The sequence below is a fragment of the Alexandromys fortis genome, unplaced genomic scaffold (genome assembly GCF_014885135.2).
Source record: "Alexandromys fortis isolate MF-2015 unplaced genomic scaffold, M_Fortis_MF-2015_v1.1 scaffold_1, whole genome shotgun sequence".
In the NCBI taxonomy this organism is placed as follows: Eukaryota; Metazoa; Chordata; class Mammalia; order Rodentia; family Cricetidae; genus Alexandromys; species Alexandromys fortis.
Window position 1 is genome coordinate 41,252,050 of NW_026067927.1, and position 20,098 is coordinate 41,272,147.

Consider the following 20,098-nt stretch of genomic DNA (forward strand, 5'->3'; position numbering starts at 1 on the left):
AAAAAATATTTTATTTGCACAACCAGCAATTAAATAGATATGTGTATATATATATGTGTGTGTATGTATGCATGTGTGTGCATGTGCAAGCATGTGTTTATGTATGCATATGTAAGTGCCTCTGTACATGCCTATGTGTACAAATGTGTGCATTATCCACATGAGAGTGTGGGTACACACATGTGCACATATATTCAGCGGCCAGAGGAAGACATCACGTGTCCTCCTGTGTTGCTAACTTATTCCCTTGAGACAACGTCTCTCACTAAACTGAAAGCTCATTTGTCTCCTCAGAGTTAGGGCTGCCTATCGGCACACTACAGGCTCATGCAGCTCTGCTCGGTTTTTTCACAAGGGTACTGAAGATCCTCACACTCACACAGTAAGCAGTTTTATCCACTGCTCCATTTTCCCAGTTTTTCTTTGTTCTGTTTCTTTTTGTTAGTTGTTGATTTTTTTCCCCTGTAGTACTGGGGGTGGAGCTCAGGGCCCCTTGCATGCTAGGCCAAGTGTTCAATCTACCACTGAGCTGGAAAATTCTACCCACATTTTTGGTTTTGTTTCAACATTAATGCTCAAGCTTTCCTACCTCCAAATTTCAACAACTCTAGAAGAAGTTATCAAAACTTCAATTCATAGGGGTTAGCGCTCAACTCTACAATACTTTAACCAGAGAACTAAATTGACTTTAAGCAAAAGAGGCCTTGATGACTTAGGTGTTTTATCTTCTGAAGTGTCCTTATCACGTGCCAACACTCTTTCCAACTATGAATAACTTTCTTTTCTTGGAAATCTTTCTCCTGTTTCCCCACCAAGCTCCCCCATTTGACCACCCACTATGGCCTCAAAGGCACCTGTCATGGCCATTCACTAATCCCTCCCAGGAACTGGCTTCTATGTGAGCAGAGAAAGAAACTCCTTGGTGAATAATCAAATCTGTCCAGCTTTCCCGGCAAATTCTTTACCATGGAATCGGCATTGACGTGCAAGGGTAAACCTCTCAGCAGAATTCTAAATCCAGATATATTAACTATGAAAACAAAAATAAACTAAGCCTCAGTGTGCCCAAACACAACCGCTAGCTAAGTCAAGTGTCAAGACACTGTCCATATATACAAGAAGTTATCTTTTTCACTGTTGAAAAACACCAGCCTTGGGCTAGGTACACAGCTTTATGGTAGAACACCTTAGATACTGACGGCCCCAAGTTAATCCAAAGAACCAACGAATAAAAACAGCAAGAATGAGCTGGGTGTGGTGGTTTACACTTTTAATACCAGGCGTGGACAGGAGAGAATCTGAGTTCAAGGTCAGCCTGGTCTACAAAAAGAGTTTCAAGACAGCCAGGGCTACACAGAGAAATTCTCTCAAAAAACTAAAACCAAACCAAATCAAACAAAACAACAACAACAACAAAAACACTACAGCAAGAACAACTTCATGTTTATAAAATTATCCAGTACTTTCTGGTTTTAACCCTAAGATTCCACCATATCCTCAATCATTTTCTGAGAAATTTTCCACTCTAAAATTACAGCAGCTGGCTCCATACAACATGGCCACCAGTGCTTTATCTGACAATGGACAAGAAATCGATCGAGGGGCAACCCTGGTTAAGAAGTCATGTGTGGGGCTGGAGAGAAGACTCAGCGGTTAAGAGTACTGACTGCTCTACCAGAAGCCCCAAATTCAATTCCTAACACCCACATAGACAGCTTACAGCTGTCTGTAACTCCAGTTCCAGAGGACCCAACACCCTTACCCAGACATACATGTAGGCAAAACACCAATGTATATAAATAAAATTTTTAAAAAGTCAGACGGTGGTGGCACACACCTTTAATCCCAGCACTCGGGAGGCAAAGGCGGGAGGATCTCTGTGAGTTTAAGACCAGCCTGGTCTACCCACAAAAGCTAGTTCCAGGACAGGCCCCAAAGCTACACAGAGAAACCCTGTCTCAAAAAACCAAAATGAATGAATGATTGAATATATAAATATATACATACATACATACATACATAGAATTGATGTGCATGAGTTGTTGGCGGTGACTGTTCATTCATACCCAGCTGCCCAGAGCCGAAATAATTACTCAGAAACTATATTATTTGGGGCTGGAGAGATGGCTCAGAGGTTAAGAGCACTGCCTGCTCTTCCAAAGGTCCTGAGTTCAATTCCCAGCAACCACATGGTGGCTCACAACCATCTGTAATGGGGTCTGGTGCCCTCTTCTGGCCTGCAGGCATACACACAGACAGAATATTGTATACATAATAAATAAATAAATATTTAAAAAAAAAAAAGAAAGAAAGAAAGAAACTATATTATTTGCAATACTGTTTGGCCAATAGCTTAGGCGTATTTCTAGCTTTGTGAGTTTGAGGCCAGCCTGGTCTACAAGAGCTAGTTCCAGGACAGGCTCTAAAGCTACAAAGAAATCCAGTCTCTAAAATAAACAAACAAACAAAAAATCAAATTTTGAGGTGCACCTTCAACTAACTCCACCAAGTTTTTTGACTCAATTTTTGTAAACCAGATTACCAAACTGTATGACAGAAAATTATAAATGAGTATGGGGTGGTATAAGACTTGTGTTGGGAATCCAGCCCAGTGAAAAAGAGATACCTAGCCTGAGAAAAGGGCCTGGGGGTCAACATCACAAATGCAAATGATGTGGGATGTCCTTCTTTGTAGGTGTTACTTTTATTGGTTGATAAAGTTGTTTCAGCCATTGGCTTAGCAGAGTAAAGCCAGGCAGGAAATCTGAATAAAGACATTTAGAGAGATTAAGCACAGTCAAAGAGACACCATGTAGCTGCCAAAGAAGAAAAACCCCGAACCTTATCAGTAGGCCACAGCCTCATGGAGATACACAAATTAATAGAAATGGGTTAATTTAAGAAGTAAGAGCTAGCTAGGAATATGCCTAAGCTATTGGCAAACAGTATTGTAATTAATATGGTTTCTGCACGATTATTTGGGCCTGGGCAGCCAGGAAACCAACGCACAGTCTCCTTCTACATGCAAGCATATAAACCTGTCAAAGTAGGAGCAATAGTCCAGTGGTTAAGAGCTCTTGCTACACAGTCATGACCTCATTTCAAATCAGTTAACACATGGCGTGAGTGTGTGAATGAGTGTGTGTGTGTGTGTGTATGCAAAATACCTGATCTAACTCCAGATCTAACACACACCACACCTCCACGTGCATTCAGTGTGCACGAAGCTACACACACAAGCTCATATATTCACAGAGAAATTTCCACACAAATAAATAAGTCTTTAAAAGAGGCAGAGGTATCTGGAGAGATGGCTCAGCATGTAAGGGTGATTGCTACCAAGCTTGACAACCTGAAACCCACAAGGTAGAAAGAGAAAAACAGTCCTGAAAGCCATCGTCTAACACACACACACACACAAAGTCTACATTGGAACTGACCCCAATAAAATGACTTTACAAATCTCTAAATGGATCATGGATTAATAAAAGCAGCTATGGAACATTATTTACTAACCTTAAAAGCTAAAAGATACCAACTTTTTCATAGTAATCAGTCAAAAAAAATCTTTAATAAAATTTTGTTTTTACATTCTAAGTTCACAGTAAAACTGGTAGACAAAAAACTCATGTAGTCCCCAGCAGCATGAGCAAAGTCTCCCTGAGTGAGCGGTTTTCAAAAAGCAAACAAACACATCCCCTCTGGAAACAAACCAAGACAGTACCTTAGCAAAGAGTAGTTTCAAAATACCCACCCCGACTGAAACGCAGCACAGCTGCGCACACTGGCCGACCTTCGGGCCGCTAACACTTACCATATAACACCCAACAAGGAAGGCGGCATTCGCTTGTTTTCTCTGGTCGGTGCCAGTGAAGTGGATAATTCTCTTCCTCAGCATCGTAATGGACTGCACCAAAACAAACTGCCGTTAGTCTTCTCTTCACCTCTTCAAGCTTCCTAAATTCGACTCTCACACAAATTCTACATCTCACACGCAGAAGTAATCTAGATATCAGAACTCCCAGAAGAACCCCGATGCCCTGAAATCTCAGGTGCCTTCCCCTGAGACCTGCGGTGACATTAGAATGACTTAAGAGAGAAAGGGAACTGCCTACAGACAGGTCAACCTCCCGGTCACTTCAGAAAGCTGGGGATAAAGCCAAGAACTCTTTTTTGTTGTTGTTTGTTTTGGTTTGATTTTTGGTTTTTCGAGACAGGGTTTCACTGTAACTTTGGGGCCTGTCCTGGAACTCGCTCTGTAGACCAGGCTGACCTCTAGCTCACAGGGATCCGCCTGTCTTGCTGCTTTTGAAAAAGACCTGGGTTGGATCCCAGCACCCACATGGCAGCTCATGTCTGTCTGTTAATTCCAGTCCCAGGAGATCCAATGTACTCCTCTGAAATCCAAGGGCACTGCATACACACACACGAAAAATACTCATAAAGTAAAAAAAAAAAAAAAATTTTTTTGAAAAAAATTAATCTCTAGTCTTAAAGCCAGTAAATTAAAAGGATATGCAGAACAAAGACAATTCATGAGCCAGCAGCTGAAAGGCCTCTTCTTAATTTATGAAAACTAAGTGTACACTGGGGATCTGTGTATGTTTCTCTATGCATGTTATACTTCGATAGAAAGTTAAAAAGAAAAGGAAGTCATCATCGCCCAGCACGTCCCCAGGGGCACTTCACAAACGTGAGATGTACCAAGGCTAGAACAGAGAGTGGGCTTAGCTCAGCTGGAAAGCCCTGCCCGTCTGCATGTTCCAGGGCCTCTGCCGTTCATGTGTGCTATTTTCTCCCCTAGTGATTTACATCAACTAAGGAACCTAAATCAAAACCCAGTCAGTCGTTGGCAGCACAGACACCCGACTCATCTAGGACTCTCTGAATCACACCAGCTAAACGGCCAGCGAGTTTTCAGACAGGCTGGTGCTCAACTTTTCAGGGCTTCTAGCAAGTCATTAGAAAGGAATGCACTCATTTCTGGTGGACACAATAAGTCTCCAACAGGCTAGGCATGAAGGTGTGTGCACAGGTGCACACACGCACAGACTTACTCTTTCAAAACTAAAGCCAATGACAATAGTTGGGAGGAGAGGGGATTATATTTAGCCTCTCGGTCCTGTGGGAACAAAAGACTGCCTGTGACAAGTGGAAAAGGGGAGAGGGACCCAAAGAAAGAAGGCCACAGATGTTTACTTTGCTATTTAAGAGAGCCTGGGAAGAAATCTACTCTTGTGTCTGAATGTGTAGTGAATACAGTTGATGCTCGGGAGGAGAAATGTCTCCTTTGCTCAAACTTGTAACGATATTAAGGAAAAATAAATGTTTTTAGTTTTGCATTGTTCTATGGTAGGCAACCCATTGATAAGTTTTTGTTTTTAATTACTGCTAACAAATTCAGTATTTTCTACTTGACAGTTTATAATGACTAGTTACTTTTTTAAAATTTGAGACACAGCCTCACTATGTAGTCCTGAAACTCACTATGTCAATTATTATGGTCACAAACTCACAGAGATCAACCTGCCTCTGCCTCCCAAGTGCTGAGATTAAAGCGTGCACCATCAAGCCCAGCTAGGTACTCCTGAAGTGTCTGATCAGTAATTCGAAGTTTTTAAATGAAGGAATGGGGTTTGTGTTCACACTGTATGCTCTCAGGGAGGCAGCGGAGGACAGGTCAGTGATCTTCCCGGTTAGATGTGTAAAGGATCCAAGTTGAGGAGCAACCCATGCAACAGTCCACGAGTTTCCAGCTCAGAGAGAGAAACCAGGGTCTGCTTTCCCGGACATGCATCAGTTTCACTTTGGGGGGAAGGTGGGAAGAATGATGGCCAAAGCAAAGGAAATTCTTCTCTTGTCCTAGCTTCAGCTCCCATTAGGTCAGACAAAAAGGGACCTAGTTAACTAACTGCCTTTCACTGAGGATCCTAAACACAAACCAGAATCAAATAACCCAAGCATAACCTACTCTAGGAACGGAGTTACGTGTGTTAGCATCCACGAGGGGATGCAGACACTGCTAGACCAGTCTGGGTTACACATAAGTATGTCTCAAAACCCAGGAAAAACTCTAGGAAAAACAATGCATGCAGTAGTTCTTTAGAAAAAAATCATTTTATTATTATCACTTAATAAAAATAAAGTATGTACTCTAAATACTACTCCAGTGAGACACGAGACCTTTTTATGAGATAGACCTTCACAAGGCAGGCCAGGCTATTTAGTCTCATACTGTATACCAGTGAACTCACAGCAATCCCCCAGAGCATGAGATTACAAGGTGCATTCTACCACACTGCTAAAACGTTTAGTACGTCCTCAAGACACACTTCAGTAGAAAACTCGTTTCTTGGTAAGCCCTTTGTTTTTTAAAGATAAGATCTTTCTGTCTAGCACAGGCTTGCCTTGAACTCGGGATCCCCCACCCGAACGCGCAGATGTCCAGCAAGTGCACCAGCACACCTGGTCTGAAACTGTTTTGGTTTTGCAAGAGGAAGCATTCCTTCAAATTTTGAATTTTTTAAACACTTTTTAAAAAGGAGCCGAGTCTCCTCTGCGTTACTCTAAAATGCTGCTGAGTCAGTCAACCCTGACTTAAAAGATTTACCTTGAGCTTCTTATTTATCTTGCAACAATATCTGTAAACCATTGCCAGATTGAGCGGTCCAAAATCCGCGTAGAAGCTTTAAAAAAATGAACAGAAACAAGTATGAATTAGCTGTTGTGAATGTAAAAACAAGCTACTAAAAACAGGCTACGGCAAGAGGGCATCCACCAACCCAAATCAACTCTAAGGCCCTGTCCTACTAACGCTAACAGAAGGAACATTCTGGTAACCAACACCTGTTTAAATAGGCGATGTGTGGGGTAGAGCTGCACCTCATTGGTGGAGAGAGCTCAGCTAGCATGCACCAGGCCTTGCAGCCCCTCCCCAACACACACCCCAGAGGTGCTGACTAACTCTAACCTCAATTATGAAAACTGTTCTTGCACACATTTTCCATTAGCTAACCTAGTAACTTACATATTCGTATTTCACACAGCTCTACGCTGCAAACTACGGCAGTATCAAATCTCAGTGTATAAATGGAAGTTCTCAAAGATCTATTTTATTACCGAGATTTGAAACAGCACCCAACTGTAAGTGAGCATCAGATATAGGAGTCTCCGAGGCTCTGTCCTCTGTGCTCACATGAGGAGATTCCTTAGAACACAGTTTGAAAGTTTCCGTCTTTCAAGGGGCAATACTTACTTCTCATACTCAAGTTCATTATCTATGCTGAAATAATGCTCGTTTGACGCACTCTTTGGTCTGCTGTAGAGAATGGCAAAACAAAGGCGATCTGAAACGGAAAAATTGCAATGTTCCTTCCTTCGTGCTCTTAAAGTCAAGACCCAATTCTTTTCTGATGAATTAAAAGATGGAAGTTGTTTTTTTTCTAAATTGATTTTGTGTGTCCATGCCCACCCCACATTTCAGATGGGAAAGATAACAAGGTTTAATTTTCTAGTTAGTGTGAACCCACCCCCACTCCGTGGTGATGGAAAAGGTGACAATGTAAAATTTCTAAACAGTCTCTTTTGGTGAATAACAATAAATATGCAAACGTTTTTTAAAGAAGGAATGCCTTAATTTGTCAGTTGCTACATTGGTTGCAGGGATACTGTTTTGCCTTCTGAAGTAACTAGACTAAGGAATCTTGGGAAATACAACATGCATTTGAAGGCTAGCCTGCAGCCAAGCATCAGGTTTATGAGGACATCCTAAAAAGACAGGCGGCAGGAAACAACCCTTTTAAAAGTAGAAACAAAGAGCTTCTCAATATTGCTGATGTTACCAATACAACACAAGGTGCGTTTACCCAATTCTTTGCACAGATGTGTTTTGTTTTTTTTTTTTTTAAATTTTGGAATCGTGGCTTTGAGTTTCTTACAGTTACTGTTAAAACCGAAGCAGTGGGAGGTCAGACTGGGATGGCATCTGTTGCATGAATGCAGAATGCTGTGGAGTTCAGCAAGAAGGGCAGTAAAACCCAAAGGCTCCACCCTTACCCCCAACCCCCAGAAAAGGGCACTATCTAACAGTAATTAGATGCATACACTCAAAACATGGCAAAAATCAAGGACAGCCTTTGAAATATATATACTATTTTCAACCACCTTATTAGGGGTAAGAAACAACACAAGCTGGTACATGCTTCTCCCCAAACTGCAATTTAAAGTTTTCTTTTCCAATTGCACCTCCACTCTTACAGCCGCTGCACATATGTCCTAGTAAACGCAACTACAAACTCCCAGCAACTGCATTCAAAGGAGTGACAGGGCTTAGTCCTTTCCAACCACAAATGACCTTTGATCCGCGGCGCTCAGTGCCTGGGATTTCAGTAGCTTCCAAGAGTGGGTGGAGAGGGTGTAGGGCACAGAGGTCATAAGCACACTAAGGTGTCGGTTAGCCCCAAAGCCACTAGCCCTGGAGGGGAGGCCAGTTGGGATTCTGGGGCAGCAGATCGCTCCTCCAGCCAGCCCGAGCCCTACCCTGCCCTGAGCACTCACCTCGGATCACCTCGGCCACCCAAGGGGTCCCCGGGCCCTCCCGGCTCATGACTCCAAAGCATCTGGAAGGCAGGACAAGAGAAGGACCTGGCGGGTCCGGGGATGACCGGCCCGGCCACGGGAAGAAGAATGCAAGGGCGACCACACCCCCGAAGTTTAAAAAACAGTGAAGTTTAAAGGGCCTCGCCCAGGCAGTGGCACGGCGACGCCCTGGCGGGTGACAAGCAGCAGACTTGGAGCCAACCCCGGAAGTCCAAACTCTGGGACGTCCCCGGGGTGGCCTGGGGCCAGTGTCCTGCAAAAGGGCCCAGCCCACGGGAACGCGCGACTAAGGGTCAAATGCCCTGCAAAAAGAGAGACCTGGCCCTCAAGCATACGCAATTAGGGCCAGCTGTCCAGTAAAGGTGGCGACCAGACAAACAGGAGAATGTGGCCAGTTGTCTTGCAAAATGCGCGATTCAGTTAGCTCAAGGTACACAGGAGCAGTTCAAAACCCGCCATCTCGCACAATCCAGGCACGCGTGATGAAGGATTTGGAGCCAGGCCGACAGCCTCCGCCACAGGCTCGGGATTCCCGCCCACCACCGCCTCCCCCGCCTTCCACCCGTCGCCCGCCACCCCCACTACCACGAGGGGGCGCTGTGCGACCCACAAAGCTGAGCACCACCGCTTGGACCAGACAGGCCTGCAGAAAAGGCTCCGCAATAAACTGTAAAGAAGCACAGCGAGTTTAGTCTGCTGGAGTTGGGCTCCTCTCATTTAGAAGACGGAGGTAGAAGGAAAAATCAAGAGTTCAAGGTCAGTCTCACCTAAAGAAAACTCAAGACCAACCTAAATTGAGAGGTCTCAATAAATAGGTGTTAAGAAGCTTAGCAGGTAAAGGTGCTTACCCCTCAAAGATTCAAACCCAATGACCCGAGTTTAATGCCCAAAACCCCCATAATGGTGGAAAGGCCTACAAAGTTATCCTCTGACCTCCCACAGGTCATGTGCACACACGTGCGCGCGCACACTATTTTTTAAATTAAAGATAAAATCCTTTCAGCCTTGTGTGACTCCTGTATACGCCCACTGACTGACCCAGAGAGAGAAATCCTTTAAAGCGAGGAACCCTGAAACTTCACTGGGGGGGGGGGGGCGAGTCTGCCCCGCATGTCTTACACGCTCTCTGACTATGTGAAAAATTCCAGTTCATATTCTAGTTTCAGCTGGAGATGCGGTTCAGTGATACACTGTCTAGGTACAAAGCCCGAATTTGATCCCTAGCACCACATAAAACCACATGGTACCCCACAGCTGTAATCTCAGCTCTTGAAAAGTAGAATTGGCTGGGCGGTGATGGCGCGCGTCTAAAGCACTTGGGAAGCAGTGGCAGGCGAATCCCTAGTGAATTCGAGGCCAGCCTGGTCTACAAAGTGAGTTCCAGGACAGTCTCGAAAGCTACTGAGAAACCCTGTCTTGAAAAACCAAAAGAAAAGAAAAAACCAGAAAAGTGGAATCAGGGGAAACAGGAATTCAAGGTCATCTTTAGCTACAGAAGTTCGAGGCCAGCCTGGGAGACACAAAACCCATCTCAAAAACAAACAAGAGCTTTGTTTCAGGTAAAGGTGTAGCCTAGTGCTGTGCTGCTTAGCAGCAAAAGGCCCATGGCTTCATTACCAACACACATGCGTGCGTGCACACACACACATACAGAGAGAGAGAGAGAGAGAGAGGGAGGGAGTCAGCCTAGTAAGACTATTATTGTAGGGAGCTAGGGAGCTGGTTACCACGCAGTCCCCTCCCATCAAGTTCCTGGCTATGAAGTACCAGTTGAGTGGTACTAATCCCAAGAATAACAATCTTATACAAGAGATATTGGAGTCTGCCCAAAGAGAACCTGATCTCTGAGTATGACCATAGCCAAGGGTGAGGGTGTTAGCAAACTCCCTCTACTCAAGAGTTTTCAGAAATGGATGTTAAAAAAAGAGAATCTCCACTGAGGAGTTGCCTTCATCATACTGGCCTGAGGTAGACTGATGCAGAAGGCCCACCTCGGTGTGGGTGATGCCATCCCTAGGCAGATGGTCCTCAGTTGTATAAGAAAGCAGGCTGCGTAAGTCATAACAACAAGCCAATAAGCAGAGTTCCTCCATGGTCTCTGGCTTCAGGTTCCTCCCCTGACTTCTCTTAGTGATAAAATTTGAACTGAGGGTTTTCAGCTAAAATAAACCCTTTCCTTCCCAAGTTGCTTCTGGCTATGGTATTAATCACAGCAATAAAAGTCTGACTACAGCGAACTCAGTGCAGTCAGAGAGCAGGTCCCATGCAAACCCAGGAGGCACAGTGGGCAGAGCTGACCCAGAGAGAAGTCACACACAGGCACGTTAGCCAGATGGATGCTCATCTACGGTTATGAGCCAGGAACTTTAACATTCTTATCTTTCTAGTTAAGTAATTTCATCAGAGGGGATTTACCTCTATATTTACCTGATTTCAAATTTGCCCTAAGGAATATTTTCAACATACTTCACTGAAGGCCTTCTTAAAGTTGTTTTTTTTGTGTGTTTGTTTTTTTTTGTTTGTTTTGTTTTTTGCCGAAGACCACTTTGCCCATGAAATTTTTTATATTAACCTAGGTAAAACATGGGTGTATGAAATAGGCATGCAAATCACGAGGAAAATTATTTTTAAGCACTTCTTTGGCATACATGTGAACTTTACCACTAAAGGCTAAACCGAAGTGGCCAGTTAGATGGACGTGCTGTTTGTTTTCACACAAAGAATGAATTTCGGGGCAAATATCTGATAATTCAGGACACAAAGCATCTTCAAGATTTTTTTCAGAATTCAACATTTTGACTTTACAATCATCAGTGCTTGAGAACACATACAACTTTTATATAAACATATAGTACAAAATGTCATAGATATGTTTATAAAGTCATTTCAGAAACTGTCTCAATTCTGTACCAATCTCAATGCAAAACTCATTCGAACATTTTAGTTTGTCTAACAAACTCAAGTCAACATTTTTTAAATCAAATATTTTACCATAACACAACCCAAAGATAGACTATCTGACACATACATGCTGAGGTGGCAGCGGGAAGGATGACCAAGGTCTCTGCCTTCGATAATTAAACAGAATGTCTGTGAGAGAAGAGAACTTATGTGCAGCAAACCGTGCAATCTGAGAGGTGTCCCAGGGAGCGCTGGTTAAAGCTGTACAGAGACATGCACAGCGGAAACCGCTATGTTGTGTTTCAAAACCAAGGATGCAGTGAGGCTGCCCAGGCAACACCACCAGCAAGGGCTGCCAGGGACACCTCATGGCCACTCTGGTTTGATTCTGAATGAGTATTTGCTCACTGTACGCTTTAGAAGTTTTTTACTATTACCATTTTTTAGCTACCTGAACATTCAGCCACCCAGCTCTACACGGGGCTGCACCTCACAGATTAGGAAACTGAACCTCTTTATAAGAAGCAGGGAGGCAGAGGCAGGTGGATCTCAGTGAGTTCAAGGCCAGCCTGGTCTACAAAGTGATTTCCAGGACAGCCAGGGTTGTCTTACACAGAGAAACTCTGTCTCTAAAAACCAAAACCAAACAAACAAACAAGAAAACCACTGGCTATTCTTCCAGAGGTCCTGAGTTCAATTCTCAGGAACCACATGGAGGCTCACAACCATATGTAATGAGATTTGGTGCCCTCTTCTGGCTCATAAGCATTCATTCAGGCAGAACATTGCATATATAATAAACAAATCTTAAATAAATAAAAAAGAATTCTGACTACCTTAGACTTGTGAAACAAAATGTTCTATGTTGAACACAATGAAGGATAATGTTAACCTAATTATCTCAAGATCATAAATAATAAAGTATATTGCAACCTAAAACTAGGGAAACAATGAGGTGAGAATGAGGTTCAATCGAGAGAGCACTTGTCTAGTACGCAGGAAGCCTGGGGTTAGCTCCCTAGCACTGCCTAAAACTGGTGTGGGCAGCGATGGCAGGATGGTCAGAAGTTCAGGGTTATCCTTAGCTGCAGTCAAAGGCTAGTCTAGGTTACAGAGACCCTGACTCCTAAAGATTTGCCGGATAACACATTAAGGATAGTAAAAAAAAAAATTTTAAGATTCTTCAAATAGTATTATTATGCTGGGCATGGTGACACATGTCTTTAATCTCAGCATCTGGGAGGCAGAGGCAAGTGGATCGCTCTGAGTCTGAGGCCAGCCTAGTTCCAGGACAGCCAGAGCTACATAACAGAAAGGACTGTCCCAAACTAAGATAATAAAAATATGATTTTTACTTATTTTCAGTCAAAACTGTTTGCTCAGAATAATAATAAGAGGAATAGAAAATTCTAAAAAAAAAAAAAATAGGGACTGGGGTGCTGAGGTCTTCACAAAGGACAGGTCACAGAAACCAGGTGCTCTCTGTGGGGAGGGGCAGTGAGGGGAAGGGATTAGGCAGATGAACCACCGCTGAGCTACATCCCCGGGACTTCTACTTTCCTTAGGATCATCTGCCCTTCCTTACACGTAAACCACATTTTGTTTATTATTTAAAAGGTGAACTAGGGGCTGGGGAGACGGCGCAGTGGTTGAGAGACTGACTGCCCTTCCAGAGAGGCTGGGTTCGATTCCCAGCACCCACATGGCAGCTCACAACTGTCTCTAAATCCAGTTCCAGGGGATCTGACACCTTCAACCAATGCACATAAAATAAAGTTACATAAATCATTAAAAAAATCTTTAAAAATTTTTTAAAAATAAAATGTGAACTAGATTAAGAATAAGGAGAAAGAGCAGTTCTGCTGAGGACATGCCATGCGGCCCCTTCTGGACTAGCTTCAGTTCCTCAGAACCCGTTCCTGCAGCTGTCGGCACAGCCCTCTGCAGAGATGGTGCCTGTGCCTATCCGCCTGTCTGCTGCTCTGGTGCCCAGCGAGCTTACAGGTCTCTCGGTTCTAGTTTCTAACTGGACCTGGGCTTCCCTGCCACTCTGGGGGCCCTTTGGAGAACTCCCCAGCACCAAGCTTCTCAGCCCCAGGGAAACACAACAGGCACTTAACCAACACCTGTTTAACGACCCGATGGAAATACAAGTGAAGCTGAACAAAAGGGACCCTAGGAGTCCATCCTGGTCTAAGCACCAACTAGGGCATCTTGGCATCCAGCATCTAATGATGCCCGGGCACCCCGACTTCACCACGGGGAGTGTTACCATTTTGGTAGGAACGAAAAAGTATTCTAAAGCCCCTCCTTTTGGCTATCAGACTACACACTCCAAGAAGCTGGGATTTCCCCAGAAATTCCATGTTGAGAAAAGGGAGAGACTGAAGTCTGAGGCCAGCCAGAGGAGGAACTTTCTGGGAACTGCACTGCCTTTTGGGAGAAACTGGAGCCTACACTGAAGGGACTCTCTGCCAGCCCAGGCACGGCAAAATGGCTCTGGCAGGCCTGGCCCTTCTCCTCCATTCTCTCTGCCTGGCTAAAAACAGATTACATTCCTGAAGCTAGCTACCAAGGTCTGCTTCCTTATTTGGCCTCTTCTTCCGCCAGAGGCTGACTACCAAAATCCATCTATTAAAGTTCAGCTATCAGAAACCCCCTTTGGCTTGCCCTAATTAGCATGCCCAATCAAAATTTAAGGCCTCATCCTAACACCAAGTATCCCATTTACCTTTATAAAACTGCCAACTGTCTATGGGCCACGCCCTCCCTCCCCCCCACCGCCACACACACACACACACACACCAGGAAAAACACCCTTGTCTCTCTTGTCCCTCTCCCTCATCCTCTATCTCCCATCTCTGTCTCCTCTGGGGCAAATCTCCTTTGTGCTGAGAATTTGGTCTTGGGGTGTCTTGTGCCTTCACAGAGAATGATGGCGGGAGTGACCAGACCTCAACCAGTCTTGCTTAGCTAAGCATACCTTGGGCCTGGTCTCATGTAGCCCTGGCTGACCTAGTAGAACTTGCTACGTAGAACAAGCTGGTCTGGAACTCACAGAGTACAGGATTCTGCCTTCAGAGTGCTGGGATAAAAGGTGTGTGCTTCTGTATCAAACTTGGACCCCAATTACACCTAAATTTTACATCAAAACTCTAGAACATGGACTGGGGGGGCAGGGCACATGGATCTCTTTGTTTATTCCCCTTCTCAATGTAGCCCCATTGAATAAATTTCTTTTTCTATTTTTCACTAGGACTCATTTGTTTAACTCGCTTACTGAGAACAGGTGGTCAAGGCTGGCTTCTTAGGGCTGCCAGAACAAAGACCCTGAACCTAATAAATAAGGAAACAGCAGAAAGCATCAAGAGAGACAAACCAACTGTGCTACATCATTTGGCTTGTGCCATCTGGGAAAATCAAAGCTCTGACTCCACAGAACCAACCACCTTATACAGTCAGAACTGACGCTGCTGGAGCTAAGGAAGAAGACTTTCTTTTGTTTTTTGACACAGAGACTCATGTAGTACAGGCTGGCTCAACCTGATCTTGGATTTCTGATGTTCCTGTCTTGACCTTGCCAGTGCTGTGTACAGGCATGCACCACTCTGACAGGCTGATGTGGTGCTGAGGACAGAATTCCAGGCTTTGTGCACACTAGGCAAGCGTGACTGATGCCCTCTCCTCGCTCGGTCCTGATTACTGCATCACAGCGTGACTCCTGTGAGCGCCTGGTGGCAGTAATTAAGTTCCCACATCCAACTGCCGATTCTGGATCAGATGGCATGAACGATTTGGGAAAAAAAAAAGGAAAAAGGAAAGAAAAAACAAGGTGCAGTGGAAGCAATGAAGCCCATGCATGTGAGCTTCCCCTCAGCTCTGCACCTTCCAGAGGACACAATGCCAAGTAGAGCAGAAGGAACTAGGTGGGGTGCCCAGCAAGGACCCAGACAGCGAAGCAATGCTGCTCCGTCAGGCATCCCCACCTTTACTTACAGGTCAACTTAATTACAGCTGATTTCCCTGTGGTGTCCTTTAGCTCGAGCCACAGTAGCTGTGCTGCACACGGACCTGGCATCGGCTCCACAGGAAGTGGGAAGCCAGAGGCTCTTAAGACAAGCTATGTGCATGCTTTGATTTGGAGGGCAAAAACCTCTGCATATATTTTTCAAGTTAATGTGACAATGTGGACTGAGTCATCCCATGTGAGACACTTTTGACAGACAGCCAACAATCCCCAAGAGACCATCTATTCAAATAATATTAGACTTCAGAGCTGAGGATGCCATGACACACCCCACCCACAGATTCACAACAAATAAATGTAATTAACTTTTAAAAAGAATAAACATGAAAAATCTGTGTATATGGTACTAGGAACGGAGCCCAGAGTCTTGTGCATGTTAAACAGGTGCCCTATCCACAGCCCTCTTTATTCTGAGGCAGGGTCACACGTGGCTTACCTGCAGCCCTCCTGTCCCCGTTACTGCTCCCAAGCGTGTCCCTGAAAAAACTCTAATATTTCCAAATTATTAGGGGCAGTTTTGCCTTTTTGAATGATCCCCAGGCAGCACTATCAAGTGTGACCAGAAGTCTCCATGAACTCTGAGACACATGATGTGTGAAGAACCCAGAATAGTAACTGCACCCCTAGTTCAGGGAACAGGCTCAAAAGGGTAGGTAAGACGAGAAGCTCTAATCTAGGAAATTCTAAAGCTGCCAATTGATATTCAGTAGACTAAGGAAAAATTATCTCTCATGCTTCCAAAGTCAAGACTTTAGTCTCTGAATGCGGATACCGGGAGAAAGCTTCAGTTTTGTTCAATTACAGGTCTGCCAGAGTGAGCAGTTTTATTTTCCGTGGACTAAGAATGAATTCTTCCCAAAGGAAAAACAGTGTTGTGCAACTGTGCAAGGCTTTGGTAAGTAAGAGAATGCAACCCAAAAGGTGCCAGTGGAAGGCAGTGTTCAGTTACTAAATCACATCCTGTAAACCACGGCATCCCTACTTTCCAGGTATATAACTTCATACAAGCCTGTCACACACAGTCCATCCAAGTCCCGAGCAGTTCAACCTGCAGGATATCTATCTTGCATTAGTCCCAGGAAGGCCTAAGAGTTGTTATCTAGCTTGTTAGAAGACAGACTTAAAGTTGGCTTCATACACTTGTGCACACTCCATTTAGCTGAGAACAAAGAGTTCCTGAAAATGGAACTTGACTCTGAGTCGGCTGAGTCTCCATGGAGACCCATTCCTGGCATTGCACCTTGGCAATGGTTTGGTTCTTCCAGTCTTACCACAGTCACCACAGTCAAGATCTGCCTTCTCACCAACCTTTTGGATGTTCCTGACACAACTGCTAATAGAACCTTCAAGCAGCAGTGATGTTTACAAGACCTCCCGCTGAAAGAAATCTAAGTCCTTATTCCCTTGATCCCTTACACACCTCACCGGAGACCTCGCCTCAGGGATGCTGGTCTCACTGATGACAGCTGATCTTTCAACCCAGCTCACCAACTTTGTCCCAGTAAAGCAAAGGTTTCACCTCAGTGGCTGTGGTCTTGTTAATCACAGCTGACTCTTCGGCCACAATGGACTACAATCCAGATTCTTCTTTTCCCCTCTCTCCTACCCGCTCAACTCACTGTTGTATAACATATCCTCACAGACTGAAACATTCAATTCTGCAGGGAAGCTTTTAAAGACGGAAAGGTGAAAGCTGGGCACACGCCTTTTGTCCCAGCAACCAGGAGGCAGAGGCAGGCAATCTCCGAGTTAGAGGGAGTTCCAGATCCCAGGACTAAACAGAGAACCCCTGTCTCAATCAAAACCACCAAACTCAGGAAGGTAAGCAACTCAAAATAACTTCAGGCAGCTCCTGAAACTGACCAGATTCACTAGGCCCCTCTCGGCTAGAGTAAACAAGAGCTGAAAGATCCTCTCAGACAAAGAGAAGCCAAGCTGCTAAAACAACTTTCACACAGGCAAAACTGCAAAGACTGAAACCACACAGGCTGCCCAGAAGCAGCAGGAACTAGCCTGACTGCCTGAAGGAGATTTAGACCAACTGAGGCACCAGGAGAGGGAACTCTCCAAACTGTTAGCTGCCCGCAGGCCATGCTTGTGTGAGCTCACCCCTGTTAGGGTGGGGGCTTTGGCGAGGCGGCGATCTTCAAGTAATTTCTGCTCTAGTACTTTGATGCCCTCCAACCAACGGAAGCAGTCTAACGTAACGATAACACCACCCCCTTTTGCAACCCCTGATTGTTTATTAATAGTAAAAAAAAAAAAAAAAAAAAAAAAAAAAAAACGGGAATATAGGGTAAAAAGCACATCTTCACTTCTGGGTTGGAAAATCCACCAATCCCTGAGCTTAAAATCCCACCAGCCCCCCACCCCAGAACCCTGCCCCTCCCCAAGAAACCCTATAAAAGCCTGCCTTCCACTCAGTTCCCTGTTGCCTCTGCCCAGAGCAGGGGCAGCTACCCTCTGGAGTTTTTCCCTTCTGTGAGGTTTGTTGCAGTGTGACTTTACGGTATTCCTTGGCTCCCAACTCCCAGGAAATCTTTCTCCTCAGAGCTACAACACTTACAGCCATATTCTTGAGAGGAACTGACGATTCCATAAACAGCCCCGGTCATCTTTACATCTTTCTGAACCTTCAGGAGACAGGCTCCACATCTGCACCTCTCTCAACATCACCTTCCAGGTTCCTAAAGAACAACAGTTCACTGAACTCCAACCATTCAATGCTCTTCTAGCCTAAAGGTCCACAACCTTCCCCCCAAAAACACGGTCAGGTATGTCACAGCAGCCACCTACTTTCCAGTACCAATTGTGTCCTCGTTTGCTCTCCATGCTCTGATAACCCCATGACCGGAAGCAACTTGGAGCGAAAGGGCTTTATTTCAACATACAGACTATCAGAGGGTTGTCGAGCAGCACCTGGAGGGAGGAACTAGACAGAGACTGTGGAAGAACTGGAAGAAAGCGGCTATGGCTTACCCTACACGCTCACATTTAGCTACCTTTCTTCTATCTATGAGAAGGGCCTGAGTAGGCGTGGCGCCCCCCACAGTGGCCTGTGCCCTCCCACATCGCCCATCAATCACCGATCAGACTTGCTTGCAGCCAATCTGATGGAGACATTTTTCTTAGTTGAGGTTCCCACTTCTCAGAAGACTCTAGCTTGTGTCAAATTGATGGGGTTTAAAAGAGAAAACAAAACAACAACAAAAACAGACCCAGCACACATGTGTCCTTGAAAAAAAAGTCTTGTTAGGTTTCCATCGTCAACATCCAAACTAGTATTCTCCCATTAGCCCAAAAATGCCAACTAGCCAGACACGACACAATAATTGTTCTAATTTTAAAAAAGCGCCACGCAAGCAAGACGCCATGCAACACATCTCATGTGGAGAGGCTTTTATTTGGGGAAAGGAAACGTAAAAGAGGGGGGGGAGGGGGGAACTGGCCTCTGGGGACAGGAGCAGCAGAAGAGCAGAGAGGTAGTGGGGGAGAGACGGGGTGGGCAGGGCCCTCTTAAAAGGGAACGTAGTGAACAGGCACAGAAGGTGCAGCACAGAAGGCGGCTGCAGCTGAGGAAGTATCCTGTCAGGACCCCACGGTCAGGACAATACAGGTGCCTGAATACCAACAGTGACAATATCGCATTTGCTGGGGCAGAGGGTGCAATAAGTTAAAGCTTCATAATAAAAAACAGGAAGGGAAAACCTTAACTACATAACTATCTGAAGCAAGCATTTTAAGAACCTCATCCAGGGGCTCCATTTTGGCTCAGGAGTAGAGTGCAAGCTTAGATATATAAGAACCTGAGCTGCTAGTACTACCAACCAACCAACCAACCAACCAACCAACCAACAAATAAATAAATAAATAAATAGATTTTTAAAAAGGAGTGGTAGAACAAGTAGATGAACAAGGGTCACCCTCAGCTAGGTTGAGCTACATAGTGAGTTCAAGGCTAGCCCGAACTACACGAGGCCTTCTCAGAAGAACCTAACAACCCCCTCCTGATTTCCAGCACAATTCAATTGCATCAACATTCCTTTCAAAGCTTTCTCTACCTAGGAGACTGTTTGGCCCAACATGACAGTCCCTGAATACTCTGTCACAAGTAGCCCTCAGGCAATGACTTGTCACCGATTTATAAACATAAGAGGCCTGTACACTCTGGTAACTGCAGGCTAGCACCCAAATTGGCTTCCAGGTCTCTACAGCAACAACTTGCTAGACAATGGCACTGGGTTCAGCTCTACACAAGCCTGCTTATTTTCAGTAGACTCCTTCAAAGACAATGTAATTGCAACAAAGCAACATTTGCCAAGGGTTTTGTGTTTACAAAAATGGCCTTATTCAAAGCATAAATCTCCTATTTCATGCTTGTTTCATTAGCTCAGAAACTAAAATTAGACCAATATCCAAGATTAAGAACGGCCCCTGCACAAAGTCGACCGACTTGAAAACAAACTAACAGAAAACAGTATTCCTATAAGGGTGAGGGGTGATGGGTACTGAACCTGGGGATTAAAGTATGCTGTTAAATACCATCTAGTGACACTCTCAGGGCATATATAT

At 44.7% G+C, this 20,098-nt stretch overlaps 1 protein-coding gene across 12 annotated transcripts in view; it reads right to left on the reverse strand.

Moving 5' to 3' along the window:
• Nucleotides 1–20,098, reverse strand: part of Cdc14b (cell division cycle 14B) — a 77,081-nt gene that overhangs the window by 43,198 nt on the left and 13,785 nt on the right. For 6 of the 12 annotated variants that reach the window (XM_050144543.1, XM_050144539.1, XM_050144544.1 and 3 more), the window contains exons 2-4: nucleotides 7,256–7,318; nucleotides 6,611–6,686; nucleotides 3,815–3,907 (exon numbers count right to left, since the gene is read on the reverse strand). In XM_050144543.1, the coding sequence (XP_050000500.1) occupies nucleotides 3,815–3,907; nucleotides 6,611–6,686; nucleotides 7,256–7,318 (232 nt within the window). Of the gene's footprint in view, nucleotides 1–3,814; nucleotides 3,908–6,610; nucleotides 6,687–7,255; nucleotides 7,347–8,556; nucleotides 8,798–20,098 lie in introns of those variants that run through there. The other 6 variants (XM_050144545.1, XM_050144546.1, XM_050144549.1 and 3 more) reach the window with 5 other exon arrangements.